General features: G+C 37.3%; 2 protein-coding genes and 1 long non-coding RNA gene across 6 annotated transcripts; 2 read left to right on the top strand and 1 right to left on the bottom strand.

Annotated features, from left to right (window-relative positions):
• Positions 1-1,447: 1,447 nt before the first annotated feature.
• Positions 1,448-13,335, bottom strand: LOC121266940. Of its 4 annotated transcripts, XM_041170800.1 has the most exons (6): positions 12,856-13,335; positions 12,458-12,636; positions 3,255-3,453; positions 2,667-2,734; positions 2,427-2,502; positions 1,795-1,918 (listed from the first exon to the last, which is right to left on the bottom strand). In XM_041170800.1, the coding sequence occupies exons 1-5, from the start codon at positions 12,932-12,934 to the stop codon at positions 2,431-2,433; spliced, it is 597 nt and encodes a 198-aa protein (XP_041026734.1). In that variant the 5' UTR covers positions 12,935-13,335; the 3' UTR covers positions 1,795-1,918; positions 2,427-2,430. The 4 variants fall into 4 exon arrangements, with proteins under 4 accessions (XP_041026736.1, XP_041026733.1, XP_041026734.1 ...); XM_041170802.1 differs by lacking the exon at positions 2,667-2,734 and having other exon boundaries at positions 1,448-1,918; XM_041170801.1 differs by lacking the exon at positions 1,795-1,918 and having other exon boundaries at positions 2,434-2,502; positions 2,667-2,808.
• LOC121266941 lies at positions 4,273-27,702 on the top strand. The gene is made up of 3 exons (XR_005940945.1): positions 4,273-4,411; positions 13,354-13,359; positions 27,655-27,702. It is a non-coding gene; the product is annotated as an uncharacterized LOC121266941 (long non-coding RNA).
• Positions 24,681-27,251, top strand: LOC121266939. The gene is made up of 6 exons (XM_041170798.1): positions 24,681-24,983; positions 25,276-25,411; positions 25,854-25,938; positions 26,038-26,085; positions 26,765-26,865; positions 26,968-27,251. The coding sequence occupies exons 1-6, from the start codon at positions 24,806-24,808 to the stop codon at positions 27,098-27,100; spliced, it is 681 nt and encodes a 226-aa protein (XP_041026732.1). The 5' UTR covers positions 24,681-24,805; the 3' UTR covers positions 27,101-27,251.

Raw genomic sequence — 27,702 nt, 5'->3', positions numbered from 1 at the left:
GCTTCATCTTCAACAGAGGCTGCTGTGAGTCTCTCTTCCCATTCGTGCTGAAAATAATATTTAGAGTAAGTGCTTTCTTCTTGCATAATCTTATTTTCTTAAAGTATTATGTAGTTTCTTGAATCATCTCAATAAACAATGTAATATGTAGTTTCTAATTTTTTGCAAATAATTTGTTGTTCTGAACGTTGACTTTGATCATTATATTAACAATAGCAAGGCACTTAGAGAAGCCATGTGTTTCATGATGGACCCCACATTGGGAAAGAAGGTTTGATGTATGTGTACTCTTCTTATTTGTTTAACTATATATTTTTATGCACTTCTTTGTTATTGCAAAGTCCAACTTCTCCACTGAAAGTAGATCAACATGAAAGGCTTAGATGGTTTACAAGGACCCTATATGTTGGGACTGGAACTATTTGCCAAAATGGTGCTGCCTATGTTGTGGCACTGAAAAGTAATGCTGGAAAAATTTCTTGTTGTGTATTAGAGTTTAATTAAAGTAATGTATGTGTTTTGTAATATTCTTAGCAAATTAGTTCAAACAATGTAACATGAAGTTGATTGCATCTTGTATGTCGCATTCATTTTACATGATGAATATTTATTTTTTTTATTTTTACATGCATTTAGTTAAAAGGTTTAATTAATTGTTTATAGGCTCATGTTAATATTATAGGGTTATGTTGTATTGAGAATATGATTTGAAATTGTAAATGAAGACAGAATATTTGAAGTCCAATTAATAATAAAAAAGCTTTTGGGTAAAAAACAAAAAAAAAAAATCTGGGTTCAACCCAGAACCCGAAATCCGGTTGGTCCGGGTCCGACCTGAGTCTGAAACCCGGGTCCCGGTCCGGGTAGACCTGGGTTCCCGGATTGGAACCAGGATAAACACCTCTAAATGTGTGCACAGCTACAATGGCTGCTCTATAGTAATACTCTTTTACAAATGACTGTTTTCCTTTTCTGAGGTCTTGTTAATTGTTTTTTTTTTTTTTTTTGTCATTTTGTTTCTTATCTTTATTTCTTGGGATAGAATAATTTTTGCTTTTGAATCTACCATCACACGGTATTGTTCTCAATGGCGGTATATGACTTAGCAATAAACACTTTGCGCCATGCGACAATTCTCATTAGAAAACAAATATGAGACTTAAAGAAGGGGTATCAAAATTTAAAAGCTAAGGATGTAGCTTGGGAAAGTACAAATTCATGAAACTTAACTGAAATTTCAAAGGACGTCTATGGAATTAACCATGAGAAATACTTTAACCATAAAAAAAATTCTGCAAAAACAAAACTACAAACAATATATATAACTTTACATCATATGTTAGATCTACTTTATAATAAAGTAGTTTTACAATCTAATATATCACATCAAGCCGCATTAGTTTATAGATTTACTTTTATATAATCTCTTTATAGCTATTGGTATCACTTCTCACTAACCATTATTCCATCTTAGGAGAAAAGTATAATTTTACAAAGTTAAGTTACACATAGCAATTTGGCCTCGGATGAATATAGGATTGCATCAATGGGACACCACTTCACTTTATGAGGACTGCTTCTCGCATGTACACCATTGCACGATAAGTTCAAAATTTAAGTTTTTTCTTTCGACAAACAGTACTTTTCTAAGATCATTTCTCTGTATAAAAGGTAAGCAGGTGATATTTCATTCCTCATATTACATTGCCTAGACCCAGTTCATCCTCAATGTCATCCCCATCTTCAAACAACTTCAGAAACCGAGCTTGATCTTGTTCCCTCTTCTTCTTTTGCCAGTATTTATATACAGCTACCACTCCAAGAACCAATACGGTTGAAACCACAACACTAATCAATATGATTAGAGCAGCATGCATTCCCTTTCCTCTATCTTGAGAGCTAGATGCAGAATTGGAAGCTACAAAAACATGGTTGGCAAAATTGTAATTATCATTTGGAATATAGAGAGAATGGCATTAATTTCAGATATCAGACGTAGGACGGTTCATCCGGGTTCTGGCCCGGGAACCTGGACTGGAACTTGGGTTTCAAACCTGGGCCGAAACCCGGACCCGGTTAGCCTGGGTCAAATCCGGGTTGTAAATCCGGAACCAGGTTTACAACCCGGTACCAGCGTTTTTGTTTTTGTTTTTTTTTTTTTTTTTTTTTTTTTTCTTCTTCAATTTGCACCATGCTGTTGTCCAGGAAGAGAGCCTCTCTGGATTGGTGAAGTTAGCTAGTTTGTAAATAAAAACATGATGCGTGAATATGTGCGTGCGTGTACGTAGAATATTTATGAAACTGGGTAGCTAGGTGGTATGAATTGGGTAAACCTAGTTTTTCCATGAATTTGTCACGTCAGATTCTTCAAACCTACCCCACACCTAATATTTAAAACGAAGAAAAGAACATATTCTGAACTCTACTTTTTTAAATCTGTGCCAGACATGAGGGTGGAAGGAAACCGACAAGCCCCGGCCATTGCATCCAGAGAGGCTCTACCTGGATAACAACATGAAAGTGAAGAAGAAGAAGAACTACCAAAAAACAAAATAAAAAACAAAAGCAAAACAAAACAAAACAAAAACAAAAACTGGGTACAGGGTAAAAACCCAGCCCGGTCCGGAACTCAGATTGCAAAACCCGGATACACCCAGTCCGGGTACCAGATTGTAAACCCGAACCAAAAATCTGGTCCGGATGAACAGTCCTAATTGGATACAGACGAGTGATTCTGAAAACACAAATGATTAGAGAAACGTGCATTCCTTTTCCTCCAATCTTGTGAGCAAGATGCAGAATTGGAAGCTATATAAACATGGATGACAAAATTGTAATTATTACTCGGACTTAGTGTTGTTAATTTCAGGCATTGCATACAGATAAGTACTTAAAATACAGAAACGACACGTCTTATTACCATATCTTTAGCACAAACCACAGATTTGTTTTCCCGAATCTTAAGTTTCTAGCCATCCGTTCTACTTCCATATCCAAATACTCATTTTAGCCACGTAATGATACCCAAAGGAACTTGTAAAGGGATGTCCAACAACATTGAAGTGATCCCAGTTTATTACGTAACATTTTAGAGAACAAAAGCCTCTTCTAGAAAGAGCAGATCATTACCATTTAATGTTTTAAGGCACCAAACACTACTGAACTATTCCCTTAATATGGAACAAAAATGGTAGACCAATAGCATGAAATGCAGTGGAATTAACTACAAAAAATGGAAGTAAGAAGGCTCTCACCATTGGCTGAAGGAACACACTTCGGACATAAAAAAGTAGCATTAAATTCCTTCTCCTTGAACCGTATATATTTCCCATCAGGCTCGGTAAAATCACTAGGACAAAACTCCCACTCTTCATAGACATCATCTGACACGAAACTATTCTCTTCATAAAACCCACATCGCTTGCACCTTTTACTTGGAAGTTCTGTCAAAGGCTGAAAGTATAACGAATATTATACCATTAGCAAAACGCTCAACCAATTGGCATTTATGCATCACCAATGTCGTTAACTATAAGTTACTCGAAGAACAAAGTGAAGGAAATATAAGGAATGCACTACACGTGTTTAATCATTATCAATGGTAAAATCAAAAAAATTTCCGAGAAAAATCTAGAACATTGAGCAGTTCTCAAACTGTTCCAGTTCCAGTGGGGAGAAATTCGCACACCCCCGCAAAACAAAAATACAGATCGTTTTCTCAACAGAACACACAAACAAGGTTCAGTTCAATTGCGGTTAACCTATTTTTTTTCTATATATAAGTAAGAAAAATAACTTTATTAATACAAATGAAATAGGCGAAACCCATGTACACTAGGAGTATGCAAAAGAAACACCTAATACATTCTAGGAACCTGAAAGCAAATACAAAAAATCATGAACACTAGTTCCATTAATTACTAAAGCAGCAAACCAGAGCAGTAAGGTGTGCACAAAAAAATTTTGTAGTTCTCCACATGCGCTCCTTATTTCAAAACACTGATCATTCCTTTCCATTTAGATACACCACATAAGGCACAAAGGGACCATCCTCCAAACCACAGCCACCTAAGAACAACCATGAAGACCGTTCCAACTAGCTAGTAGGTCCACCACCCTCAAAGGCATCACCCAAGCCATACCAATTCTACAAAAAAATCTCTTCCCACAGTGCAAAAGTAAATGATCCACTGATTCCTCATTCTTCCTACACATGTAACACCAATCCATAACAATGAGACCACGCTACCTTAAATTGTCCGTAGTCAATATTTTCCCAAGAGAGGCAGTCTATATGTGAAGAAAGCATAGAATAATGCCAACAAGCTTGGCAAAATGCCATAGAAAAACCATCGAGACTAGGAGCTTTGTCTTTTGCCATCCCACTAATCACATAATGAAACTCATCTTCGTGAAATGGTCTTTCAAACCATCTTGCACTTTGAGGATCAAGAGACTTAAAGGCCAAACCATTCAGATTTGGCCTCCAAGTAGTTGGTTCGGTGAGAAGACTCTCATAATCATGCACAATATGATCCTGGATCTCAAGTGGAGAAGAAAGCACATGATTATCTGAATGAAGAATCTAAATAGCATTACTTTGCCGATGTGAATTAGCCACTCTATAAAAAAACTTAGTGCATTTATCCCCTTCTTTCAACCAAAGAGCCCTTGATGTTTGCCCCCAAGAGATCTCCTTCATCAACAACACCCTCTCAAGTTCAGCCACCACTGAACTGATAAGAAGACCACCAGAGTCCCACCTTATCAACAAAAGCATCAGTTCCTAACCACATTTTCAAACATGAAGTACCTACGACCCCCCCATGAATACCTCCACAATCCATCAAGATAGGGAAGTGATCTGAGCAAACACGAGGCAATCTCTTCTGACACAATACAAGGTAATGAACCTCCCAAGAAGAAGAAACAAGAAATATGTCCAATCTCAACCAACCCTAACTATTGGACTACGTGAACACGCCCCCAACAATGTGGGCTCCAAACATTACAAGTAAAAAATAAACTCCGAAAATTCCTCCATTGCCAAAGAAATACTAGATTGTCTTGATCTCTCACTCAGAAAGCGAGTAATGTCGAAAGCCCCACTTATACACCACGGCACATCCCAATGATAATACAATCACGCCAACTCCTCCCACAAAAGTCTCCTTTCACTATCCGAATTATGCCCATAAACACCCACTCGCACCTATCCTCAACATTTTTGAAAGAACAAGCTACAAAGAAATTCCCAATACTTATGCAAGTCACGGATAGCTACAACAAACAAATACGGATTTGCTGAAGCGATGAACGTGACTTGCAGAATTTCATGAGGATCAAAGGCAAACTAAAATGAGGAAAAGCTATTGAGTATGAAAAGAAACAAAAGAACAATTGGAAAGTAAAAATGGATAATCCTAGGATGTCACTCAACCAAGTGATAGTGGATGTCACCCAACACTACTAATTGTGGATGTCACTCGCACAACCAAGCCAAACACTTGATGGAAGAAGGAGATGGAGATGAACTCAACTTCAAATGCAAAACTTGCAAGAGGGTTTTAAGCTCAAATTGATTATCTATTTCGTCCATTTCCTTGTGTTTAAATAGAAAGTACATGATTAATGGTAGGAGACATTATATAAGGCCAAATACAACTTCCTAATGTGTTAGTAATTGTTGTAGACAACTTCCAAGACTATTACAACTTCCAACAACCTAATTAATATGTAAACAGATTTCAAAGTAAAATTTAAAACAAAACAAGTTTTTATGCAGAGCATTTATTGAAATGTATATGGACAACTAAATGACAGCCACCAAAGTGAATGCCACGTTGCCCATGCAGATGCCATGTCAGCATGCCACATCAGCTTCGATGAAATGACATGTAGGATTTGGATTGTGCAATTGAATCAAGTACACTCCTCAACTAACTCAACTACTCTTCTATCGCATATTTAGACCTCTTGAAACTCCCATAGATGCCCGAAAAGACCATCCCACAAAAGAACACCCCCACAAACTACGGATAATACTTGAATTGAAAAAATGTGAGTTCGTTTCTTGCAAACACAAAATATCAATCTTTCAACTACGCAATAAAGACCTGATACGAAGACACTTATTGGAATCATTAAGCAACCTAACATTCCAAGAAAGGATCTTAGGCTTCATAAGAAAAATACGACCCCCTCACTTTCAATCTATCCCGCCCTCCACTCCCCTCCTTAACATCATAATTAAAGGAACATTTGAGTCTTCTTAGTTCTCTATCTCTCTTTGATGTCGATTTCAAAGCCGATGAGCATCCAGATTCAATAGCAATAAAGAGAGACTTGAATTGCTCTTCAAAGCCTACACAAGAGATCCCAACACGGGCTTGAATCTCCTCAAACTTCTTTAAAACACTCCGAAGCAAAACTGGGTCATTTTGGACTAGGTGGAAGTGTGCATAAAGGGGTCGGGTCAACCTCCCTCCCCATCAAAACAGTCCCCATCACTAAGGACTAGTTGCAAATTCGAAACATCTGTTGCCCCCACAAGAGGGATACACTGAGGCTCCCCACCAATATTAGACAAATACTAGAGTCCGTTTTCCATTCCCAATTGCTAAAGGAAGTCAATAGGAAGCACATATAGGAAAACCACCGGGAATGGCACCTCAAGCCTCATACCCTTGACAGGCAGAAGGAGAGGGACTTGAGTGGAAACTGGGGAGAGACTAGAGTTGCCTTCCTTCCTAACCACCGTCATATGCAGTTCATCCTATAACCGAAAATCCACTTCCCGACATCTGTTGCCCCCACAAGAGGGACACACTGAGGCTCCCCATCAATATTAAACAAATACTAGGGTCCGTTTTCCATTCCCGATTGCTGAAGGAAGTCAATAGGAAGCACATATAGGAAAACCACTAGGAATGGCACCTCAATTGTAACGGCCCGATCTTTTATTTAGAAATAAATTACAGATAAAATTTTTATGAGTTAAAGCAAATTATCAGATGATTCTTTTTATAAACCTAGAGTTAAATCTCTATTATTATTATTATTATTTTCCCTCCAAACCCATGAATCCTCTTCTTAATACAACTCCTCTCTACCGGATTTTTTTTTTCTTCTTTGAATTTGAAACACGCACCAAACCTAATCCACCCGCATGCACATGCACGTCTCTTCCTTTATCTTTATCTAGGGTTTTCATTGGTCTATATATAGAGGCTTATTGTGTCCAGTCCGAGCGTCTTTTTCCAGCGTGAACAACCAGCCTCAAGCCGAAACCAAACCCATGCCTTCTTCCCCACGCCGCACTATGATTCCCTCCACGCCAACCCAAGCTGCAAGCCGCACTCCCTAAGCCCCTTGTCGCTGCCCCCACTTCATGCACGGCCTCCAGGCCACGTCCAGGAAACAAGAAATCGAGAGCCCCTGCACGACGGAAACCGTGCGTTAGCACTACCCCAGCCCCACAAAAGAGCATAAAAACTTGGCCTCCTTCCATAACCACGACGCAGCTCCTCCCTCTGGCCACCCTGTAGCCCAGCTAGCAGAACCACTGCACGGCCTGCCCTCGGAAAAGCCATCAACCCGCTGCCATCCTCCCCTGTTTAAGCCCCAAAAACAGAGCACTGAGCTCTCCGACCGTGAGCCACAGCCCAGCCACCCTCAGCCACAGAACACGCCGACGCCACCACTGGCCACCATAGAATACATCGGACCACCCTCAGCCGCCAAGGCACGCTGTAGCTGCCACGGACGCACACTGTTTTTGCACGTCCGAAACAGAGCATGCAGTCACCTTCTCCACGGTAGCCACCTCAAGAGGCGCCGAACCCCTTCTCCGACGACACAGAAACCGCCAGCCAGCACAACCCAGTGGCACCCACTCCGTCCCGGTAGGCCACGACCGTCGTCGTCCCCCTCTTTCTCTCGGTTTGTTTACGGCTTGACTGAACTCCCGCTCTCCTCCTGTCGGCGTCAACTCCCGCTCTCCTCCTCTCGGCGTCATACCACCACTGTCCAGAGAACCCAGTCACGTCTCCGGTCCTTCCCCAGCCACCCATTGCCGCCGCTCATCAGCTTCCTCTCCCGATGAGCATCGCACCCCCCAACCTGATTGCATGCATTTCCTTTCACGCGTAAAACCAACCCGAATCCATGCAAACCGTAAATCAATCTTTTTTTTGGTTAGTTAAATTACAAAAATGCCCCTCTATTTTTTATTTTCCCAAAATGCCCATGTACAGTATGTTGTTTTCCAAAAATATCCTTGTTTATTTAAGACTAACGGGTAAGGATATTTTAGTGTCAGGAAGTGTTTAGGTTTAGAAAATATAGACTATTTTAGTAGTTAGGTTTTTAAATAGAATCACTTGTTTAATTAGAAATTTATGCAAAATACGTGTTTATTTTTTATAGGCGACCGATCTCGTGCCGAAAATAGTGGATTAGCATTGCAAGGTAAGTAGCATGATCATATCCTTATGCGTATGTACAGTGAGCTGTTTGTCTTTTTATAAAAGATATTATGCATGTATGCCCTTTATTGGAAGCTCCTTTTTACGTACCCAAAATATGATAAAATTATGAAGAAGTCATGATTTTATGTGAAAGACTATTCATGAAATTATTTATGAAGAAGTCATGATTTTATGTAAAAGATTATTTATAAAATTATTTAGGAAATGCATGATTTTATGAGAGAGTTATTTCGTAAAATATTTATGAAAAATCATGATTTTATGCGATGAAACATGTAACATGACGTTTATGAAAGAATGCGATTCGTTTGAAATCTATGATACGATATAACAAGTATGTATGTGATTTCTTTTGAAATCTATGATATGATATGTATGTGATTTCTTTTGAAATCTATGAAATGTCAAGTATGCAAGTATGATTTGATAAAATATGTAACGGCCTATGTTATGATATGAAAACGGTACCTATGTTATGGGCATATTGCATTGCCAGGTCGTGCATGCTGGTAGTGCACCCAGTATTATCTTCCTTATGTATGGATTCCACAACCCGCGGCCAAGGGCGGAATCGAAATCTATTTAGATTCGCTAACCCTAACTCACGGGGGTCAACAGTGGGTAACGACCTATGACAAGTGAAAGATAAGTTAATGTTTATGTCATGTTATTTATGAATGTATTTATGAATATGCACGCTTTTTAAGAAACTTTATGTTTATTATGTTTACTGTATGATGTGTTGCTTATTGAGTATTCGACTCATTTTAGTTTGTTTTTATGTTTTTTTTTAAACCACCCCAGGTGATGACATTTATGAAGACGAGACTGCAGGACAGAACTTGACCCAGGGAGGCGAGACAGAGGCCTAGACAGATTATGTTATGATTATTTTTATGGTTCTAAGTTTCAAATAAATTATTTTGATAAGCACATGAGACTTCCTTATTTTTCATAAGTGCTTCCGCAGACCTTATTTTGGATTTTCAGTATTTATTGAAGTTTATTATTTTATGGAAATTTTTCGCATCTGGTGCATTGTTAAAAAGAAAAAAGTTTTAAGTTCAAGTTTAGTAGTAGCACACTGGCTCCTCGAAATTTCTAAAATGTCTTTTCGGGAACGGGGTGTTACATCAATCCTTGTACCCTTGATAGGCAGAAAAAGAGGGACTTGAGTGGAACTAGGGAGAGACTAGAGTTGCCTTCCTTCCCAACCACCGTCGTATGCAGTTCATCCTATAATCGAAAATCCACTTCCTCACTTTCTAGCAACATTTTGCTCTGACACGCCATCCAAAGGGTTGCCAGTCACCGATGATGAAGTCTGTGGCAGCCCTACCATTGATAAAGCAAGTATTAGAGCCACAATAAAGGAGTGAGCCAGTCTTGAAACACATGAGAAAAACCCGCCAAGCGAGCTAGGAACTCTTACTCGAACCCAACCCATATACTTTATTTTTGCCTTTATCCACCATACCCACCTGAGACACCATAAGACTACCTAGCCCATCAACAAATACGACCTTTTGCTTGCCAACAATCCAGCCCCTGAACCCAATAAGAACCACCGAAAATTAAGGCAACTTCTTCAAAACCTCCAAAAAGGATCCCTTCTTCCCTGAAGGAACGTTGCACCATAAGGGTGCACTCTGTTTTACTCTGTTTTCCACCCCGAAACAGAGGAAGGAGCATCACTGAGCCAAGAGAGTCAAATTCCCATTCCTCCATTTCTTGTAAAACTTCAAATAGCTAGACCGCAGGCACCCACCACTTTTGCCAACCATTCCACTACAGAGATATCGACAGTGATGTTGTAACACCCCTTTTTGTAGGTTAGGAGTGTTACGTACTTTCGTAACTGTGCCCGATAAAGAGACCCAACATAATAAAAACACCTAATTTATTGAAAATAAATTCCCAAAAGAATAATAAAAATATAGTCTCATAGCATGAAAATTTAAAACTGATCTTTAATGAAAAAAGAGACACTTATTAACTAAGTCTAAAAATCCCTTGACACATGATCTACGCCTAGATGTCAGCTCGTCAACACTACCTTCTTTAATTGGACATTTAAAAAAAAAAAAAAAACAACAAATAAACAACCAAAATGAGTCGAATACTTAATAAGTAGTACATCATACATCAAACATAATAAACATAGGATTTTCTTGAAAAGCGTGTATACTCAATACTTATACTAACATAAACATGTAACATGTACTATGCATAACTCATTAAACTTGTCTTTCCCTTTCTTTAATGGCCAGCACTCCTTAACCCTCCTGTGGACACTACCTGTGGACACAAGGGGAACCGCTTAACTTATCATAACATACTATGGTGGACCACCCTTAAATCCGTGGCTTGCCCATCCACCCATAAATGCATTGGTACCATGAATCTCTTATGGTCATTCTTAAAGCTTCTTTCATAACTTGTCTTTTATCTTTCTTATCATGATACATCTAGAACACATAATGAAATAGCTTATCATAATCATAAATGAAAACATATCGTGATGCATGTAAAACACATATTAACATGACATTCAAAAATCACTTTCATCATAACTTGATACGTAAAAAGGGGCTTTCAATAAAGGGCCATACATACATAGTACTTAAAAAAGCATTGTTTACCATACATGTAAGGGTATGATCATGCTACTTACATCTTTGCTTCTATCAATAACAAACGCGTCAATAATCACCTACTTGAAGTTGCTGGAAAAGAGTTGGACTTGATAGGGTGAGACTGGTTCTTTTTTAAATCTCCTGAAATAGCAGCAGTTTTCTAGGATTAGGGATTGGTTTTCTTGAAGAACATCACATGGGGTTGCTATAAAAACTTTCCAGACTCACAGCAGCCTCTATTTTTTCTAGTTTTCAGATCTTACAGCCCTTTTAACGAAACCTGAAAAACCTAATAATAGGGCTGTACCAATCTTTGTTTTGAAAAGGGGTTCTAAGAATCCTAATGGCTAGGAGTTCTAGGGTAAATATGTTGCTATTATTTGGATCCATTTACGAGTCATAAATGGGGCTGGTTTCCACTTATCACGAATTAAACAACCAAAAATCAAATGGGTTTTGGCTAGAAAATACTTGGGCTTATCCATCCATATATGGGCCTAATGGGCTGAACCTACTCCATTTTGAATCCAAGTCCATAATTTCATATCCAATCCTATCTCCTCAATACTAGATCCTCAAATAATAAAGCCTAAAAATTTCGGCTCTGGATGTTACAGATGTACTTGGTGACCCTGCGACTTCTCTCTGTAATCCGCCACCACTGACCACTCTCATGATGGAATTCAAAAATCTTTGAATCAATTAACAGAAAAACCAATAAAAAAAGAAAGAGAAGGTAAGAAAAGAACTGAAAAATATGAGTAATAAGAGGAGAGAAGGATCAAAATCAATGGGGAGATTGTAAATTATTTCCGGCGAGAAGCACAGTCGACCTGATAAGAATATGATAGCTGTGAAGGCTTTAGTCACAGTAAACATAAAACCCCTCTATATTTGCCAGAACTATCCTTTTGAAAACTACTTATCCCTTGTTTCCATTAGACCCAAATGGGACCATATTCAGAAGACAGGTTCCCGCTTTACTTACTGATAAGTTGTTTGCCTCCCCTATAACTTCCATCAAGCGTATAAAGCAGAGTGCATTTAAACAGGAGGCATGCATTGCACGAGTTAAGCCGAACATGGAATTGCTCTGCAACAGCTCCATTGACACCATAATTTCCTATATCTACAACGAAATTTCTAACAATTATAACTTGTACGAATATAATTTCAATAACCGAATATAAATCTGCTAGCACCATTCATGATTAACACAACTGAAGCCTTTTTGAAAATAATTCCGTGACAATCCACATATGATCATCAATAAGAACCAAATTAACTCAAAAGGAATATCTTTTAGCCAAATAGAAGAAAATAGGTTCGAACCTGCCAAGACTCTTCACCCTTGAAATTGTAGAAGACATGGTCTTCTTTCACATCGGGTAACACCGTCTTGTTCTCCCCTTTACACTGGATATAGACTACTGGTTTTGTGTTTGGCAGCCACTGGTGGGTATTATATATCTCCAGGGATTCAAGTGTAACAATTGCTGGCAACACCAATCCTGCAACGACGCCGTCACCAGCCAAAGCACCCACGAACAGGAAAAAAAAGGTGAACAAGCAAATCAAAATTCAAAGCCAGTAAAACTTTTAGAATTGGATTCCGTAGTATTTCCTAATTCAAACAAAACAGTGTTTTAGCTAAAACTACATCTTATTCCGCACGATTCCACAAAAGATATTACTAAATCCTATGTTCGATTATCGGGAGTTTTCTTTACCTGGAAAGCAGCTGAGGAAGACCGAGCAGACGAGAAAAAGAGAAAAAACCCTAGAAATCAGGAGATACAAAATCGACATAGCGAGATTCGTTTATATTGACTCGATCGAGCAATTCAAGTGTTCGGAATTCGACAAGCACTCGGATGGAGGGAAACTTGATACGACCGAGCTAGCGAGAGGCACCTCTTCCTCCACTATAAACGACGGTGATGTTTCGTCCAAATAGAGCAATGGCTATGGCGGTGTCGAGACTTTCCTGGTGGGTTGGGGAGATGACCGGTGTGCTGCGAGTGACTGGACGCCGGGATGCGCGTTTCGCAGAATAGGGGAATTTGGCCACGTCCGATCTAAGTGGCAAGAATCGTGACTTTATCTGGTTGGTCTATATCTTGTACGAAGTGGACGAGCCGTGGCCAGCAATCTCTCTTTCTTGAGTCAACCCTGACGGTCCGGCGACCGCCTCGACCTCTCCGATGTTGGGGCAGCTATATAATTAGATTAAGGTTACGTTTCAACGTTCAATTGAATTGAGTTAAGTTGAGTTGAGATAATAAAATATTATTAGAATATTATTTTTTAATATTATTATTATTTTAAAATTTAAAAAAATTAAATTATTTATTATATTTTATGTTAAAATTTAAAAAAATTGTAATGATTAGTTGAGTTGAGTTTAGTTTCCAAACGAAATCTAAGTATAAAAAGAAAATGTTATTGGAATACCTCAAACTTTATGCTCCTTTATTTTAATTTTTTTTATTTTTTTATTTTTTATCTAATAATTAAGGAAGTGATTATTAGTGAAATTCTATATTCTTTTATGATTAAAAATGCTAAAAAAATACTTGAAAGAAAATTAAAAAAAAAACAAATTTATAACTAGCAGTACATCCAGTGATAAACGTTGGACAGCCCACTAGCACCGTCCAATTCAAAAAGATTGTATTAAAAAAGTGAAATTATATTTGCAATTTTAAGATATACAATTTTTGTATACTTGTTTTTAAAAAATTGAGTAAATTTAAAATTTATGTGAAAAAATTATTTTTTTTTTTAAAATTGAACTGATTTTTTTAGAAGAGTGTGATGCCCTCGACCTTGCTTGGGATGGAGCAAAAACTTAATCATGCAACACAGAGCTACATATTCCTCTTTCATAACAGCTAACATATAATGCACTTAACATGCATTCTAGCAGTGTAAAGCAATCACAATGGAAGAAGTCATTTCATATAATGTTGTACCAGAATAAACTAGTATTCCAACTTTATTTATAACTTTAAATCATACCATACTTGTTCGAAGTTTATTAAATGTAAGGCATAAATCGAATCATACATCATAATAATGGAGTATCAAACTCCGTGGTACACCTTAATGTAACAGATGTCTTCAAAAACTTTTAACTAAAAAAGAAATTATTAAAGCATCTTTCTAATTTATGCTATATCCAAGTAAGTCAAGACTAATTCCATTATTTTCTCCGAATCGAGCTCATCCTCAGCCTTGGTCATCATCCTGACTAGCTACTCCTAGCCCTGCTAAAGTTCTATCATTTCAGGAGAAAGCTAGTTAGGACTACTATAATGAGATTTCGGTAAATTTCAGCAAGTTAAACAAAAAACATACATTGAGATACCATAAGCATATATAAGGTAAACCATGAATATAAATACATGAACATGAACATGTGCTTTGACCAAAAACACACTTTTGTCCTATACATATTCTTTCTTTTCAAAAACACTAATCTTGTAACCATGTATCAAAGTAACCATGAAACAAAATAATCATGTAAAAAATATCACACTTCAATTTATTAAGTAATCTTATTCCATATAATCATGTAGGTGGACACCTCACGACTCCCATACACACTGCAGGCTCCTTGTTAGTTATCACATCATGTTACCGGCTCTCTGACCGGGTGTGAGTACGTTCAGCTCAATATGAAGCAACAATTTGCAATTCGCATTCACTGCATTCTCAATATGATACAGCAGTTCACAATTCGTCTTCATCATATTTTTAATGTGTTACACCTACTAGCATTAGGTACTATTTCGCTTAGGAATCCTTTAAAAAGAACTCATTTGAAATTCGTTGACTGTATTTCGTCAATCCAAGGTTTACTACTCCAATTTAAGCACTCCAAAGTAGACAGGAGAGTTCCACTAGAATATTCCTCCATCCTAATATTGGGATCGTGACAAAACAATTGTTTTTTAATGCACAACCCAAAAATATTTGACATGTGACTTGTGATTAAACCACATAACTTTCATGTAACAATGTCATGTACATGTACATGTACTATATACAAAAAATGCATCACATATATAGCTTGAAATAATTAGAACATTCATATATATATACATGAACATGACATACGAAGGCTTAGCAAGGCATATTCCATCTTTCCAAAACTCCAAACACGTGATTTGAACCAACGATTTTAACAAGTACCATTTGAACATAACATGAATATACAAGGTATAGATTAATCATAGCATGTGACAAGTAGCAATTCAATAATCAATAATCAAATTTAAATAACCCACTATAGAGTTTACATATAAATATAAGTATATTATCCAAGAGTAAATTAAAAGCTAACTTACAAAGCTCCACAAAGTTTTTTTTTTTTTAAAGTTCAAGTAAACTGAAAGTGTATGTTGTAACTATTAGACTTTGAAAAAGCATTAAAACCAAACATACGTGTCCTGTACTAGGGATTATGCTCCTAACCCTAATAGGCTAAAATGTTCTCTTTAGTGATTCTTGAATTACACAAACACATGGCTTGGGAAACACAAGTGAGTGTGTACAACAAGTGCGACTTCATCCAACAACCCTAATGGCTGAAAGTGCATGGCACTCAAGATTGGACTTCTTCAAAAGGTGACTAAGTTAATCCCTACATGAAACCCTAGTGATGGCCGAGCATGTCTTATTTTTACAAAGGTTTCTCTCCCTTTCCATTTTGCCATCAAGGATTCAGTCTCTTAGAAAGGAAAACCTTAGACAATCCATACTCAATAGGATTTAAGCATGGTTGCCTTCTCATGGTCGAACCAATCACGTCATCATTCCCACGAGACTTACAACAAGGCCACAACACAATCCCTAACTCCCTTAAGCCGAAAATCTACAACCAAAAAACTCTTGCAATGCGTGTGCGTGCATGAGAAGAGAATGAGGTAGTGGCTTGAAGGTTCTTACCATGCAATCCTTCCCAAAAAGGTATTCTCGGTCTCCCTCTTATGCTTGCACGAAATGAGTGTTTGGATGAGAAGACAATGGTGATTGGTTCTTTCCTAGGGTGGGTGAGATAGAGAGGAAAAGAGAGACGGAAATCAGAAAAACTAAAATGACCTTTGATATCCCTCTAGTAAGTGTATGGGTGTCTTCTATTAATGCCTCCTATTTATATACTTTTATTCTCACTTGTTCTCTATCCTATCATCACTTTTGAAAAATGAAGAGTCTCTAAAAATCTTTTGCATGGGCGCCAAGTGGCCCTTTCTTCTAACCCCAGCTGAATCACTCTTCATCTTCCCTTCATCATTGCGTTTCTTGGAGACTTAAGGGACTCACCTTGCATGGAAGAAAAGTGGTGCCTCCCTTGGGGTGACCGAAAACTCTAAGCCTCCTTCATCCATTTCTAGTCTAGATACAATGAACCTAAAGAAGGCGAAGTGCATAGCTACCAAATGGTAGTGTGGCTGGCATGTGCCCTCCTAAAACCGAAACCTTAATGATCTTCTTGCATCATGAGATATTTCTAGAACCCTTAAACTCCTTTGCATGGAAGACATGTGGCGTCTCCTACTCATTGGCCGAATTTGATCTCTTCTTCTTCCATCATTAGTGGTGTACTGTTCACTTGACAATCTAAGTCTACTAGTCACAGTCGAATCTTCTGATGAAGAAGGTGATGGCACTTCCTCTCCTTCGTCTATTGCTAAATCTTGGGACAGATAAAATATAGCATCAATATCAAGGTCGTAATACATGTTTACCCTTTGCTTGTTCAATTTGTCTTCTATAGTGACATCATCTTCCACTAGTTGACATTCTTCAAGAACACGGATATGATTAATCAATGAGTCAGATACTTCAAATGTCGTAAGTCTTCTAACTTGGGTTTCCGCAATATGGCTTGACTCTGCCCCTTGGTAAAGGCCTAATACCCTTAATCTCATGGCATCATTCCAAACTAATTGGTCATGTGGAGGTCATCGCTCCTCGTGTGGCAATGCTCGGTGTAAGAAAATGTTTCTTCTAAAATTTGCATCTATCACATGAGTGCATTAATGCTCAAACTTCTCTATTTCTTGCCAATGAGCCGCAATCATTCGATCTCACCTCTCCTATCCGATCCTTTGCCTACGCTCTTGCATACTCCTAAATCTGGCTACCGATAACACAAACATACGTACGATTGTTCTATTCCTACCATGTCCTGTTCTCATGGGTGTAATTGATATATAAAAGAAAGAAGGAAAAAGAAGAAACATCACTCAAGAGATGCAATCAAACAAACATTTTCATTGCTTAGCCATCCAAGAATATAATCAAAACAATCACAAAGTTTCAATCAGAGTTGACTAATCCCTTATTCTTCTAACTAAGATGCAGACAAGTGGAGGTATCTAGCCCTCATTGTATCTTCTCTCTCCCAAGTAGCCTCTTATAAGTCGGGATTGTTCCAAAGTACCTTGACCAGGGGTATCCTTCAATTCCTTAACTTCTAATCCTTCCAATCGATAATTTGCACTAGTCATTCTTCACATGATAGGTTAGGTCGAAGTTGAATGTGATTTGGGTTAATCACAACCGGTCGTTGATCTCTAAAACTTTTCTTTAAAGAAGATACATGAACCACATCATGTATCCCTTGCAATTTTATGGTTAAGCTTAACCGATATGCTATTGGCCCAGCTCTCTCCACAATCTCGTAAGGTCCTGCATATCAGGGACTCAACTTCCATCTTTTTCCAAAACGAGCAACTTCTTTCATGGGTGATATCTTAACATATACCCAATCACCTACTGAGAATTCTAGATTTCTTCTTCTATCGTAGACATAGCTTTTTTGCCTGGCCTGAGCTACTTGCATTCATTTTCTAACCATCAACACTTGTTCCCTAACTTCCTGCAAGTATTCGAGACCAAGCATTTTCTTTTCTCCAACATCTTGCCATTATAATGGGGATCTACACTTCTTCCATGTAATGCTTCGTACGGCGTCATTTTAATCGTGGATTGGAAACTATTATTATAGGCAACTCTACCAAAGATAAGTTCCCTTCCCAATCCCCCCTTATTTCCAATACATAAGCTCGAAGCATATCTTCCAAGGTTTGTATAGTTCGCTCGGTTTGTCCATCGGTCTGCAAATGATAGGCACTCATAAACTTCAAGCTAGTGCCAATTAGATTCTGCAAACTCTGTCAGAATTGTGACGTGAACCCAGTTCCTCTATCTAATATGATTGATCTTGGTCCTCCATGCAACCAAACTATCTCCTTAAAATACAACTTCGATAACTTTTCCATAGAAATGTCTTCCCATTTCCACTCCGAAATTGATAATGACTGCAATTCTCCTAGTGGTCTTTGATGTTTGGCTTTTACTACTTGACAGACAGAACATTTATTCACATAATTCACTCGGTCTCCCTTCATTTCCTCCCACCAAAAGTGTCCTTTTAAGTTCCGGTACATTTTAGTATTACCAAGAAGTCCAGTGTAGGGCGTATTATGTGCTTCCCTCAATATCCTTTCCTTCATTTCTGGATTTGCTGGAATCACCTTCCTTTCCTTGTACCCTCTATTGTAATCTTCTAAGTCCATTATCTTTTTGCCGACATTCCTTGATTTCTTTATCATTTAAAGGCACAATCTCTTGTATCACTGCCAATGCTTCATCCTTCCAATAGCCTCCAATAAGTAGACTCATCATGCTGCTCAACAAAGATTTCATATATGCTTGGGCCTTACGACTTAAAACATTTGCCACTACATTGGCTATTTCAAGATGATATTTTATCTCACACTGATAGTCAGTGATTGTCTTGATCCACTTTCTTTGCCTCATATTCAAGTTATTTTGGCTAAAAAGATACTTGAGACTCTTGTGATCAGTGAAAACCTCACACTTCTCCTCATATAGGTAATGCCTCCAAAATATTTAGTGCAAATACCACAATGGCCAATTATAAGTCATGAGTAGGGTAATTTTGCTCATGATCCTTCGATTGCCGAGAGGCATAAGCAGCTACTCATCCTTCTTACATTAACATGCATCCTAGACCCATCTTTGATGCGTCACTATAAACCACATAAGATTTATGGGGTTCAGGCAAAGCCAAAACTGGAGTTGTAGTTAATTTTTGTTTCAACTCCTAGAAACTCCTTTCACATTCCTCACTCCAAGTAAATTTTGCGTTCTTCTTGGTCAACGCAATAAGGGATCTTGAGATTTTGACGAAACCTTATACAAATCTCCAATAATACCTAGCCAAACCAAGAAAACTACGTATCTCATGTACACTGGTCGATTTCTGCCAATTCGTTACTACTTCTATCTTACCAGGGTCAACTGCGTTAGAGATCACATGCCCTAAAAATTTTACTTCTTAAAGTCAAAACTCATACTTACTGAGTTTTGCATTTCATGTAATTTCTCTGGTCCCTGAACCAAATCTGGTCCCTGAACCAAATGTTTCCTATGCTACTCATCACTTTGGAATTTGTAATGACTCAACTCAATATTATTAAGGATGAAATTGGAAAAAAATCTAATAGCCTAAAATAAGTTTAATGGTCTCTATTGGAATAGCCCACAAGCTATTAAGATTTTTGAAATTATTGGATTTTTATGGGCCATATTGGATAAGTTGTGAGTTATTATTTCTTAGGATTTAGTTAGGCCAAAAGGCCCAAAATTTTATTTTTAAGGTTGTTAAAATTAGTTGAAAATTTTAGAAGAAATTAATGGGTCGATATTTTAGAAACCTAAAAATTACTGAATTTTTAGCTCATGAAATAAACCCAAACGCGTTAGGCCCAATGGAATTCTCTCACAACAGAGATACAACTCTACAAGTCATCTTCACGTTAAAACTCTTTAACCGACTGTCTTCTCAAACTCTAAAGTCATGCACATCTCCACCTTCCACTAGGATTCATGCCCCAATAAAGCTCTTGTACGATTCTACAAATCATTTTCATATTAAAACTTTTAAGCCGACTCCTTATATATAATATATATATATATATATATATATATATTATGTGTATCTCATTCTTCTTCAAACCCCAATATAGTTTCTGTTTATCCAAAATCACGTAGATCACCTCTTGTCCACCAGCAACCTCACGGCCTCGCCTTAGCTACCTGCCTCACAGTAGGACCACCACAATCGAACCCACCACTGATCTATGTATCTCATTTTTAATGTCATTTTCATATTTACTCTTTTTGCACATTTTAGAAATAGAATGATAAACTTCCTGCTCATGTCTATACCAATCATTTTAGAAAGTACTTTATTTTTTATACAGATTTCATGAGTAATGCAGATCATATAACTGAAGTTGTTTTCACATTTCTTTTTTAAAAAAGAACATACATATTCTTTTACAAATCAATCTCAATTTATTTTCTTTTTATAGAAAGTCTAGTATAGGAATTCCACTTACTTGACTCTTGTAGTGTATTATATACATTTTGGGATCATAATCTAGCCATGTCCCAATAACCTAAATCAGAAAATATTTGTTCATATGTTAATACCCACACAAGTACATAACTTAGCTAACAAAAATTCCACCTTCATAAGAATAGAAAAAAAAAAAACAAGCTCATAACTAGTTAAGTACATCAAACAACCCACAAACAGACAAATTCAACAACCCTCCAGCACTCATTTACTCCCGATATGTAAATCACTCAACCACTTCACCGAGTATGCTATCACGCAAATTATAACCAGCCCACAACACTACATTAGCCACTCTCCATGTGTTACATGCAAACCAAACGTCAACATAATATCCAACCAACCCACAAGTCAAACCAAACATCCACATGACTCACAACAGTTCCAGCACAACCGATCCAAAGCAGCCACTCCTCGACAACAAATCAACATGTAACTCCAATGCAGCCAACTTGTAATTCCAAATAGTCATATAACTATAATTCATTAAGATCTGCAACAATTTTACTTTACTCATATCACATACGTAGCTGAGCAATCGAGCCTATTAACATTAAAGTATCATACCTAGTGTCGTGAGGTGGTCGATGAAATAAGTGAATGGAATACGTTGTCCAGAAACGTAAGTATAGTCCTGTGAACTAGCAAACAACTACTATTGGGTATTTTCTTTGAAAATATTATGCGATGGATAATTCAAAACCCAGCAAGCGGAAAAAGAAAAATTACCGTATGTCAACTTGGATAGCCTAAGTTAATCACGAGTTAATCTTAGGGGACGAGTGTTATTGTAAAAGAGAAATCCAAGGGTTCAAAGGGAAAATACGCCAAAGTTAATATAACTTAATAAAAAAGGAAATTACATTGTAAAAAGTGAACAAATAAGTCAACCGACTTACCAATGTTGGTGAGAAAATTTCAGACTCCAAACAGTTATGATACATTGGAAAGGAACAATCTGTGCATAGCCTTTTGTGAGTGATAAATTAGTGAGGATGCATGGTGATTCAAATAAAAGAACTACAACAAGAATCAAAAGGGCTCACCACTATCAACTAGAAAGACGACAACCAAAACCCTGTGGTGTTGCACGACTATTCAGTGGAAGGAAAGAAATACACTAATAAAAAGATGAAAATAAAAATAAATATGTAAACTTCGAGTGGAAAGATGAATACAGAGAGTAAGAAATCTGAAAACTTAGAGGGAGAGAGAAAAATGAGCTTACCGGCATAAGGAGGAAAATCAAGCGGCGACGATGCTAACCACTGTAATGGCATGGCACGAATAGGGAAGATGATCTGTGAAGAACTTTGTGAGTGCAAATTGGAGTGGGTGTGCATGCATGTGTGAGTGAAACAGAGAATGAGTGAGAGAGTTATCATCATCCACCACCCACCTCGGTGAGGAGGCTTGAAGACAACCTAGGTCTAGGAAAGCTCACGAAAATGTAGCACCCAAATCACACGAAAAGACATAGGAAGGCGAGGTGTGAGCGTGGTCTGTTGAGAGAGATTTGGATGTGAGAAAAAGAAAAGGAACTACATATACATGGGGGAGATGGGATCAAGGAGAGGGAAAATGAGAAGAAAATGTAGGGGAAGGAGAAAAAACCGTCGGGATGGGTGGGAGAGGAGAAGAGAAAGAACCTTACCGAAATAGTACCATTTTTGGCACTCAGCTGCTGACTTCTTGTGGGCCTGGGCCTGTGTCTGGGCTTGGGCCCTAGGGTATTACAATGTCTGCTTAAGGGTTTTGTTCCGGTTTATAGCATTCAAATATTAGTTTTCAATTTCAATTCTAGTGCAGTATTTTCCAATTTTTTCAACCGAATTTGTGTTTTGGTGGGCCTTTCAATTTGTTTTGCTTTGTATTTAGAACTTATTTAGCAAGTTTAGGAGTTTGTGATACTAATCTAAAATTCATTTGTTACATTGTTGGGATGGATCTGCATTAGATTCTCAAGTTTGATATTATCTTTCACTGTTGTTTATATATTGTTATAAAATAACTACTACAACCATAAATAGATTATACAAAAATAATTTCACAAACTGACGTAGTTTTATGTGATTAATTAGATCTACTTTACAATAAAAATAATTTTACAATTTGATGAACCATATAAAGTTACATTAGGTTGTGGGATTACTTTTGTTTAATCTCTTTGTGGCTAAAATATTTCTCTTGTTGTGGTATTAGATTGTGTTAATCAGTATATATCATATTGTGGATATTAGATACAAAAGTGATTTATGATTTTAATTCCTTATAAAGGAACTCAATATCATTTTTTTAAAAACCAGAATAACAAACATTTGATTAATCACAAAGGTTGGCATTCAAGAGTACAAGAGTAGAAACACAACAAGCAATAGAATCTATATCGATCAATTCAGATGTGAGAGACACAACTTCCTTAGCAAGTCGATAAGTTACCCCCATTTGCAACCCTCTTAACTAACTGTCTTATTCTCCAACCAAGTTCAACAAATAAAGATTTTATTTCTGAAGTAAGACAACTAAACAAACTAGCACGATCATCCTTAGCTAAAATAACATCAACAATTTGGGATGAGTCTCCTTTAAAGAAAACATTCTGCAGACTAAGATCCTTGCAAAAAAAGTTGCTGCTAGTAGACCTGGTGCCTCAACTATAGATGGTTCTAAACAAAATGGTAAAGGTTTCATGAAGCTTGCAAGAACATGAACATCACCATCCCTAATAACAACACTAATACCAGTTTTTCTATTTTTAGTATTGATGGCTACATTTCAATTGGCTTTAACCCAATTTGCTGAAGGAGCTTCCTAGTGAAGAACTTAAGGTTGTGTGGGACAAGTTGACAGCCTTAGATATTGCATAGCAGGTCTATACACATCACATTCTTGGAGACTATGGCTATAGAGAGTAGCAGGATGTAAGAAAGCCCTTGCATAAATCAATGCATTTCTTCTAAACCAGATGGATCTAGCAATTACAGCAAACAATACAAATTCCTATGGTGATAATCTCTCCATCATTTGAGTAAACATGGTATAAAAATCAGTGGCAATAATAGAGACTTTATGAAAAGCCTTAGATCCAAGTAACCAAGCATCTTAAGGACATCACCAGAGAACATGTCCAAGAGTTTCATCCTCTTATAGACAAGATTTATCTCATCTTCGACACTGCTATGAAAGAAATACTATCGAATAAGCTTTTAGGTTATTGAAGAAAAGATGGCAATATACCGCACTCTTGATCTTTACCGTGTGAAGATTGTTGATGTGGTATTTGAATACCAATGTCGCATTTTGATTGGTTGTCATGTGGTAATCTTGCGTTAGTCAGTTGGATGGAAATTAAACCAAATAATTTAATTGCAAAAGCTTACATACTTAAGGAGTGAATTATAAAAAATTAAGGCTCCATTTGGTACTAAAGAGTATCTCAAATAATTTGTAAATAGTAGTGAAAATAATAGTAAAATAATAATGAATAGTTTGTGAATAATTTGTGAATAGTAATAAAGTAGTTTAAACATATCTGATAACAATTGTGTTTCCAAATAAACCTTAGGCTACATTTGGATGTTAAAATGAGCTGAGTTGAATTGTAAATAGTAGTATTTTGTGAGTCCCATTAATATGAGTTTAGCTTTTTTAGGTTAAGATGTGTTTAACTTTTTAAGTTAAAATGTATGAAGTAGGTTATAATGAGTTTAACTTTTTTATAAGAAGTTGAAAAAGTAATGAGTTTCATTAATGATTGATTTGAGATGAATTGAATTTGATTCAACAACCAAACATAACTTAAAACTAAGCGAGTGATTTATGAACCAACTAAACGTCTAAAATCTCAACAGATTTTTAAAGAGTTCTGCTACATACAATTATTTTTGCTTACTCTTTGTGCATTCCACTGATGTAACTGGTCAAAATAGTTATTTTATATTAAAAATGTGACGGAGCCAATCATATAAATAAAATATACAAAAATAAATGTACATAATTTTTTTTTTTTTTATTTTCTAAGCTGGTGGGAGCTTATAACCATCTTGAGAAAACTTGGGGAAGCTACTCTAATTCCCACGTTACAAAACGAACAGCAGCAGCTTTCCCTAGCATACTCCATAGTCTGTTGTAGACCATTCCATTACTCCTCGTTTGATTGCCACAGCGCTGCCCAGTCGCGAGCTTGTACTCGTTCATTTCCCAAAACCTTCCCCGAGAAAATGTCGAAGCTCAGGCTTTTTGCAACCGCACTTGGATCAAGATTAACCGTTCGAACGGTTAGGGAAAATCATGGCATCCCATTACTTCTTTGCGAATTGCCGAGATGGTTCTCGACCGAAGCTGAGCAGCCGCCGCAGGACTCGGCGGTTGATTCATTTCTTCAAACCCCAGGCACAGGTACGGGATATTTCTTTTCTTTTGAGCTTTGATTTGGGAATCTAGTGGCTGTGTTATGAATCGTACACCTGGGATTTTTGAGTTTTGAGTCTGGGTCTAGGGTTTATACGGGCGTGCTTATATTCTCAACGTATGGTTAGGAGATAGGATTAAGTTTTAAATCTTTTTGTCTCTGTTTGGTTGCTGAGAAAATGAAGAGAATGGGCGTAAAAGACGAAAATGATAAATGTATGAAGTATTTTGCTGAAATGGGCACATATTTTTCGACACTCTTGTCTCCCAATGAATTCAGGTTTGGTTTACGGGAGGTTGATTGGAGTTACAAGGCATACGCTGAAGACCGACATTGTCAACATGCTTGAAGGGTGCAAATTGACTCTGGACGATGTGAAGGTCGACTACAACCGGAGCTTTACGCCAGTTGGAATGTAATGCTCCACATACTTCGCTCGGCTTTTACGGATGTTTATGTGTGTGCTTGGGCATTCAATAGTGAAAAGAATCATCTTTACTGTGCTGCATGTCGTCTTTTTTCTGTAGGATTTTTGCATTGGGGGTTCCATAGCAGCATTTGGTAGATATTTGGGGGACTACCTATATTTTTTTTGCTGAAGCTTGTAGTTGACTTTAAAGGAATTATTGGTTTTTATGCTCTCTGTTTGCAACATTTCACATATTTAGCGTGTTTGTTGCTTCTGTTAGTTGTCTATTATTGTTTACAAAGTGTCCTTGCCATAGTATTGTTAAATCTGTGGAAAAGTTAGTGATAAAGAAAAAGTATTGTAAAATGTGTAAAAATTTTATTTTTTCATCACTTGGTATTTATTTGTATGTTTCCTTTTTTTCATATTTATTTGTTTCTATGATCAGGATGGTGCAATTTCCTTCGCGTAATGCCTTTGACCAAGCTATTAGGGTGATTGGAAAGAAGGGTAGATTGTACAAATTGGAGAGGGTATTACCTTAAAAACACATGTTCTAAGATATGATTGATCCGGTTGTGTTATTACTCAAGTATGCCTCAGGCTGATGATGTATGTTTATTGGATATCAGGCTGATCGCTCGCAGTGGGATCTTCTTATACCATATAATGGAAAAGCCGTAAGTTAAAGTTCTCAATCATATTTTTCTCATCTTGAGTTAACTTTTGAACTCTAATATTTAGACCTACCAATTGTGCTGAAGTCCCAGCAATTAGTCTCGCAACAAAATCGCTTGTCCTAAATTAGAGTTCCAGATTATTTCGATTCAGGTTTTAGGACCAAAGCGTGCATCTTCCTTCACATAGGGGTTAAATCTTCATTTGTTTCTGTGTCAAACATCAGCCATATTTATTCATTCTGAAGATTCTTCTGCTCTGATCTATTCATTTAGTTTATCCCTGCTGCTTGTAGATGTTGTCATTGGGTACTAATTGCCTTCTGTCAGAAACCTGAGGCCGGCTCTGCAAAGATGTTTCAACTTAGGCATTGAGTTTCTTTTTCTCTACCTTCAAAGTATGCCACAAATATAGGGGACTTAGATTGTTTTAACAATATCTAAAACCTGTTAGAATTTTTATGTTATCTGCATTTTACATCATTCTTTCTGGACTTGACTTATCATAAAAATATTCTTTCTGAATTTGAAGACTTCTGGGTAAAGCATTGCAAATCGTTCTTGTGTGTGTGTGCCCACGCACGTGTCTCTCTCTCTCTCTCTCTCTCTCTATATATATATATATATATTATTTTACTACAACACATGTAATGATATAACTTGGACTTACATTTTCCATCAGGTCTTACTACAAGGAATCCCACGAAATGCCCTTCCAGAAGATGTGGAGCGTTTCCTGACCGGTTGTGAATACGATGCATCCTCAATTGACATGTTCCTAAGGTTTATGCCTAGTACTTTAAAATGAGATAAACTGGTGTTTGTTCCTTATAATAACAGTAAAGAGTTATATGGTGTGGTGAAACCTTGGTTATACGTTTGCAGAGCTGGATTCCCGGATCCCATAAGAATGGCAACAGTAAAGTTTCCTTCACAGACTGAAGCAATGAATGCATTTATCAAGAAGAACAGGAGCTTCTGTCTCAATAATCAAATCTTGCTGCGGGTTCTCCAGTAATTGTTTTGGGTCCCTCCCTTGCCATCCACATATCTGGTGGCCTTTTGGAAAATTCCATTTTATAAGAAAATTTTTCTAGGGCATCTTGGAATTCAGCTTTCATGTTTTGGAAAAGCATATTATCTCTTATTAATGTTTCAATAATTAGAGCTTGTGAAGGACTAATGTTTGTGTTGACCTCGAAGATAGGCTTGGGTGCCCTTGTAATGTAATGCGGGTTGCTCAGTGAATCGAGCCACCCCATAGGGTAACAAGTGGGAGAATGTTATTTGATTAGCCCTGAGTGTCTAGGAACAGCGTCTCGACTAATTCCGAGGGTATACAGGCCCTCGGCAAGGAGTTTCCTGCAAGTGCACCTCGGGTAATTTAAGGAGGAAATCTCCCAGTCTGATGGTATTTAGAGATTGTTTGCACCAAAAAAGATTTTAACATTGGACCTGGGGGAGCATACTTCTAAGACCAAGGCCTTTATCACTTGAGCCAACCCCTAGGAGTTATGTATTTAGGATACCTCCCCTACAGATTCGCATAGTAAGGATATTTATTTAATTTAGGTCTCGTTTGTTTTCACAACACATCTTATCTCATTTCATCTCATCTTA

The sequence above is a fragment of the Juglans microcarpa x Juglans regia genome, chromosome 5S (genome assembly GCF_004785595.1).
Source record: "Juglans microcarpa x Juglans regia isolate MS1-56 chromosome 5S, Jm3101_v1.0, whole genome shotgun sequence".
In the NCBI taxonomy this organism is placed as follows: Eukaryota; Viridiplantae; Streptophyta; class Magnoliopsida; order Fagales; family Juglandaceae; genus Juglans; species Juglans microcarpa x Juglans regia.
Note: the sequence above shows the minus strand (reverse complement) of the source record. Positions and strands in the feature narration are given on the sequence as shown.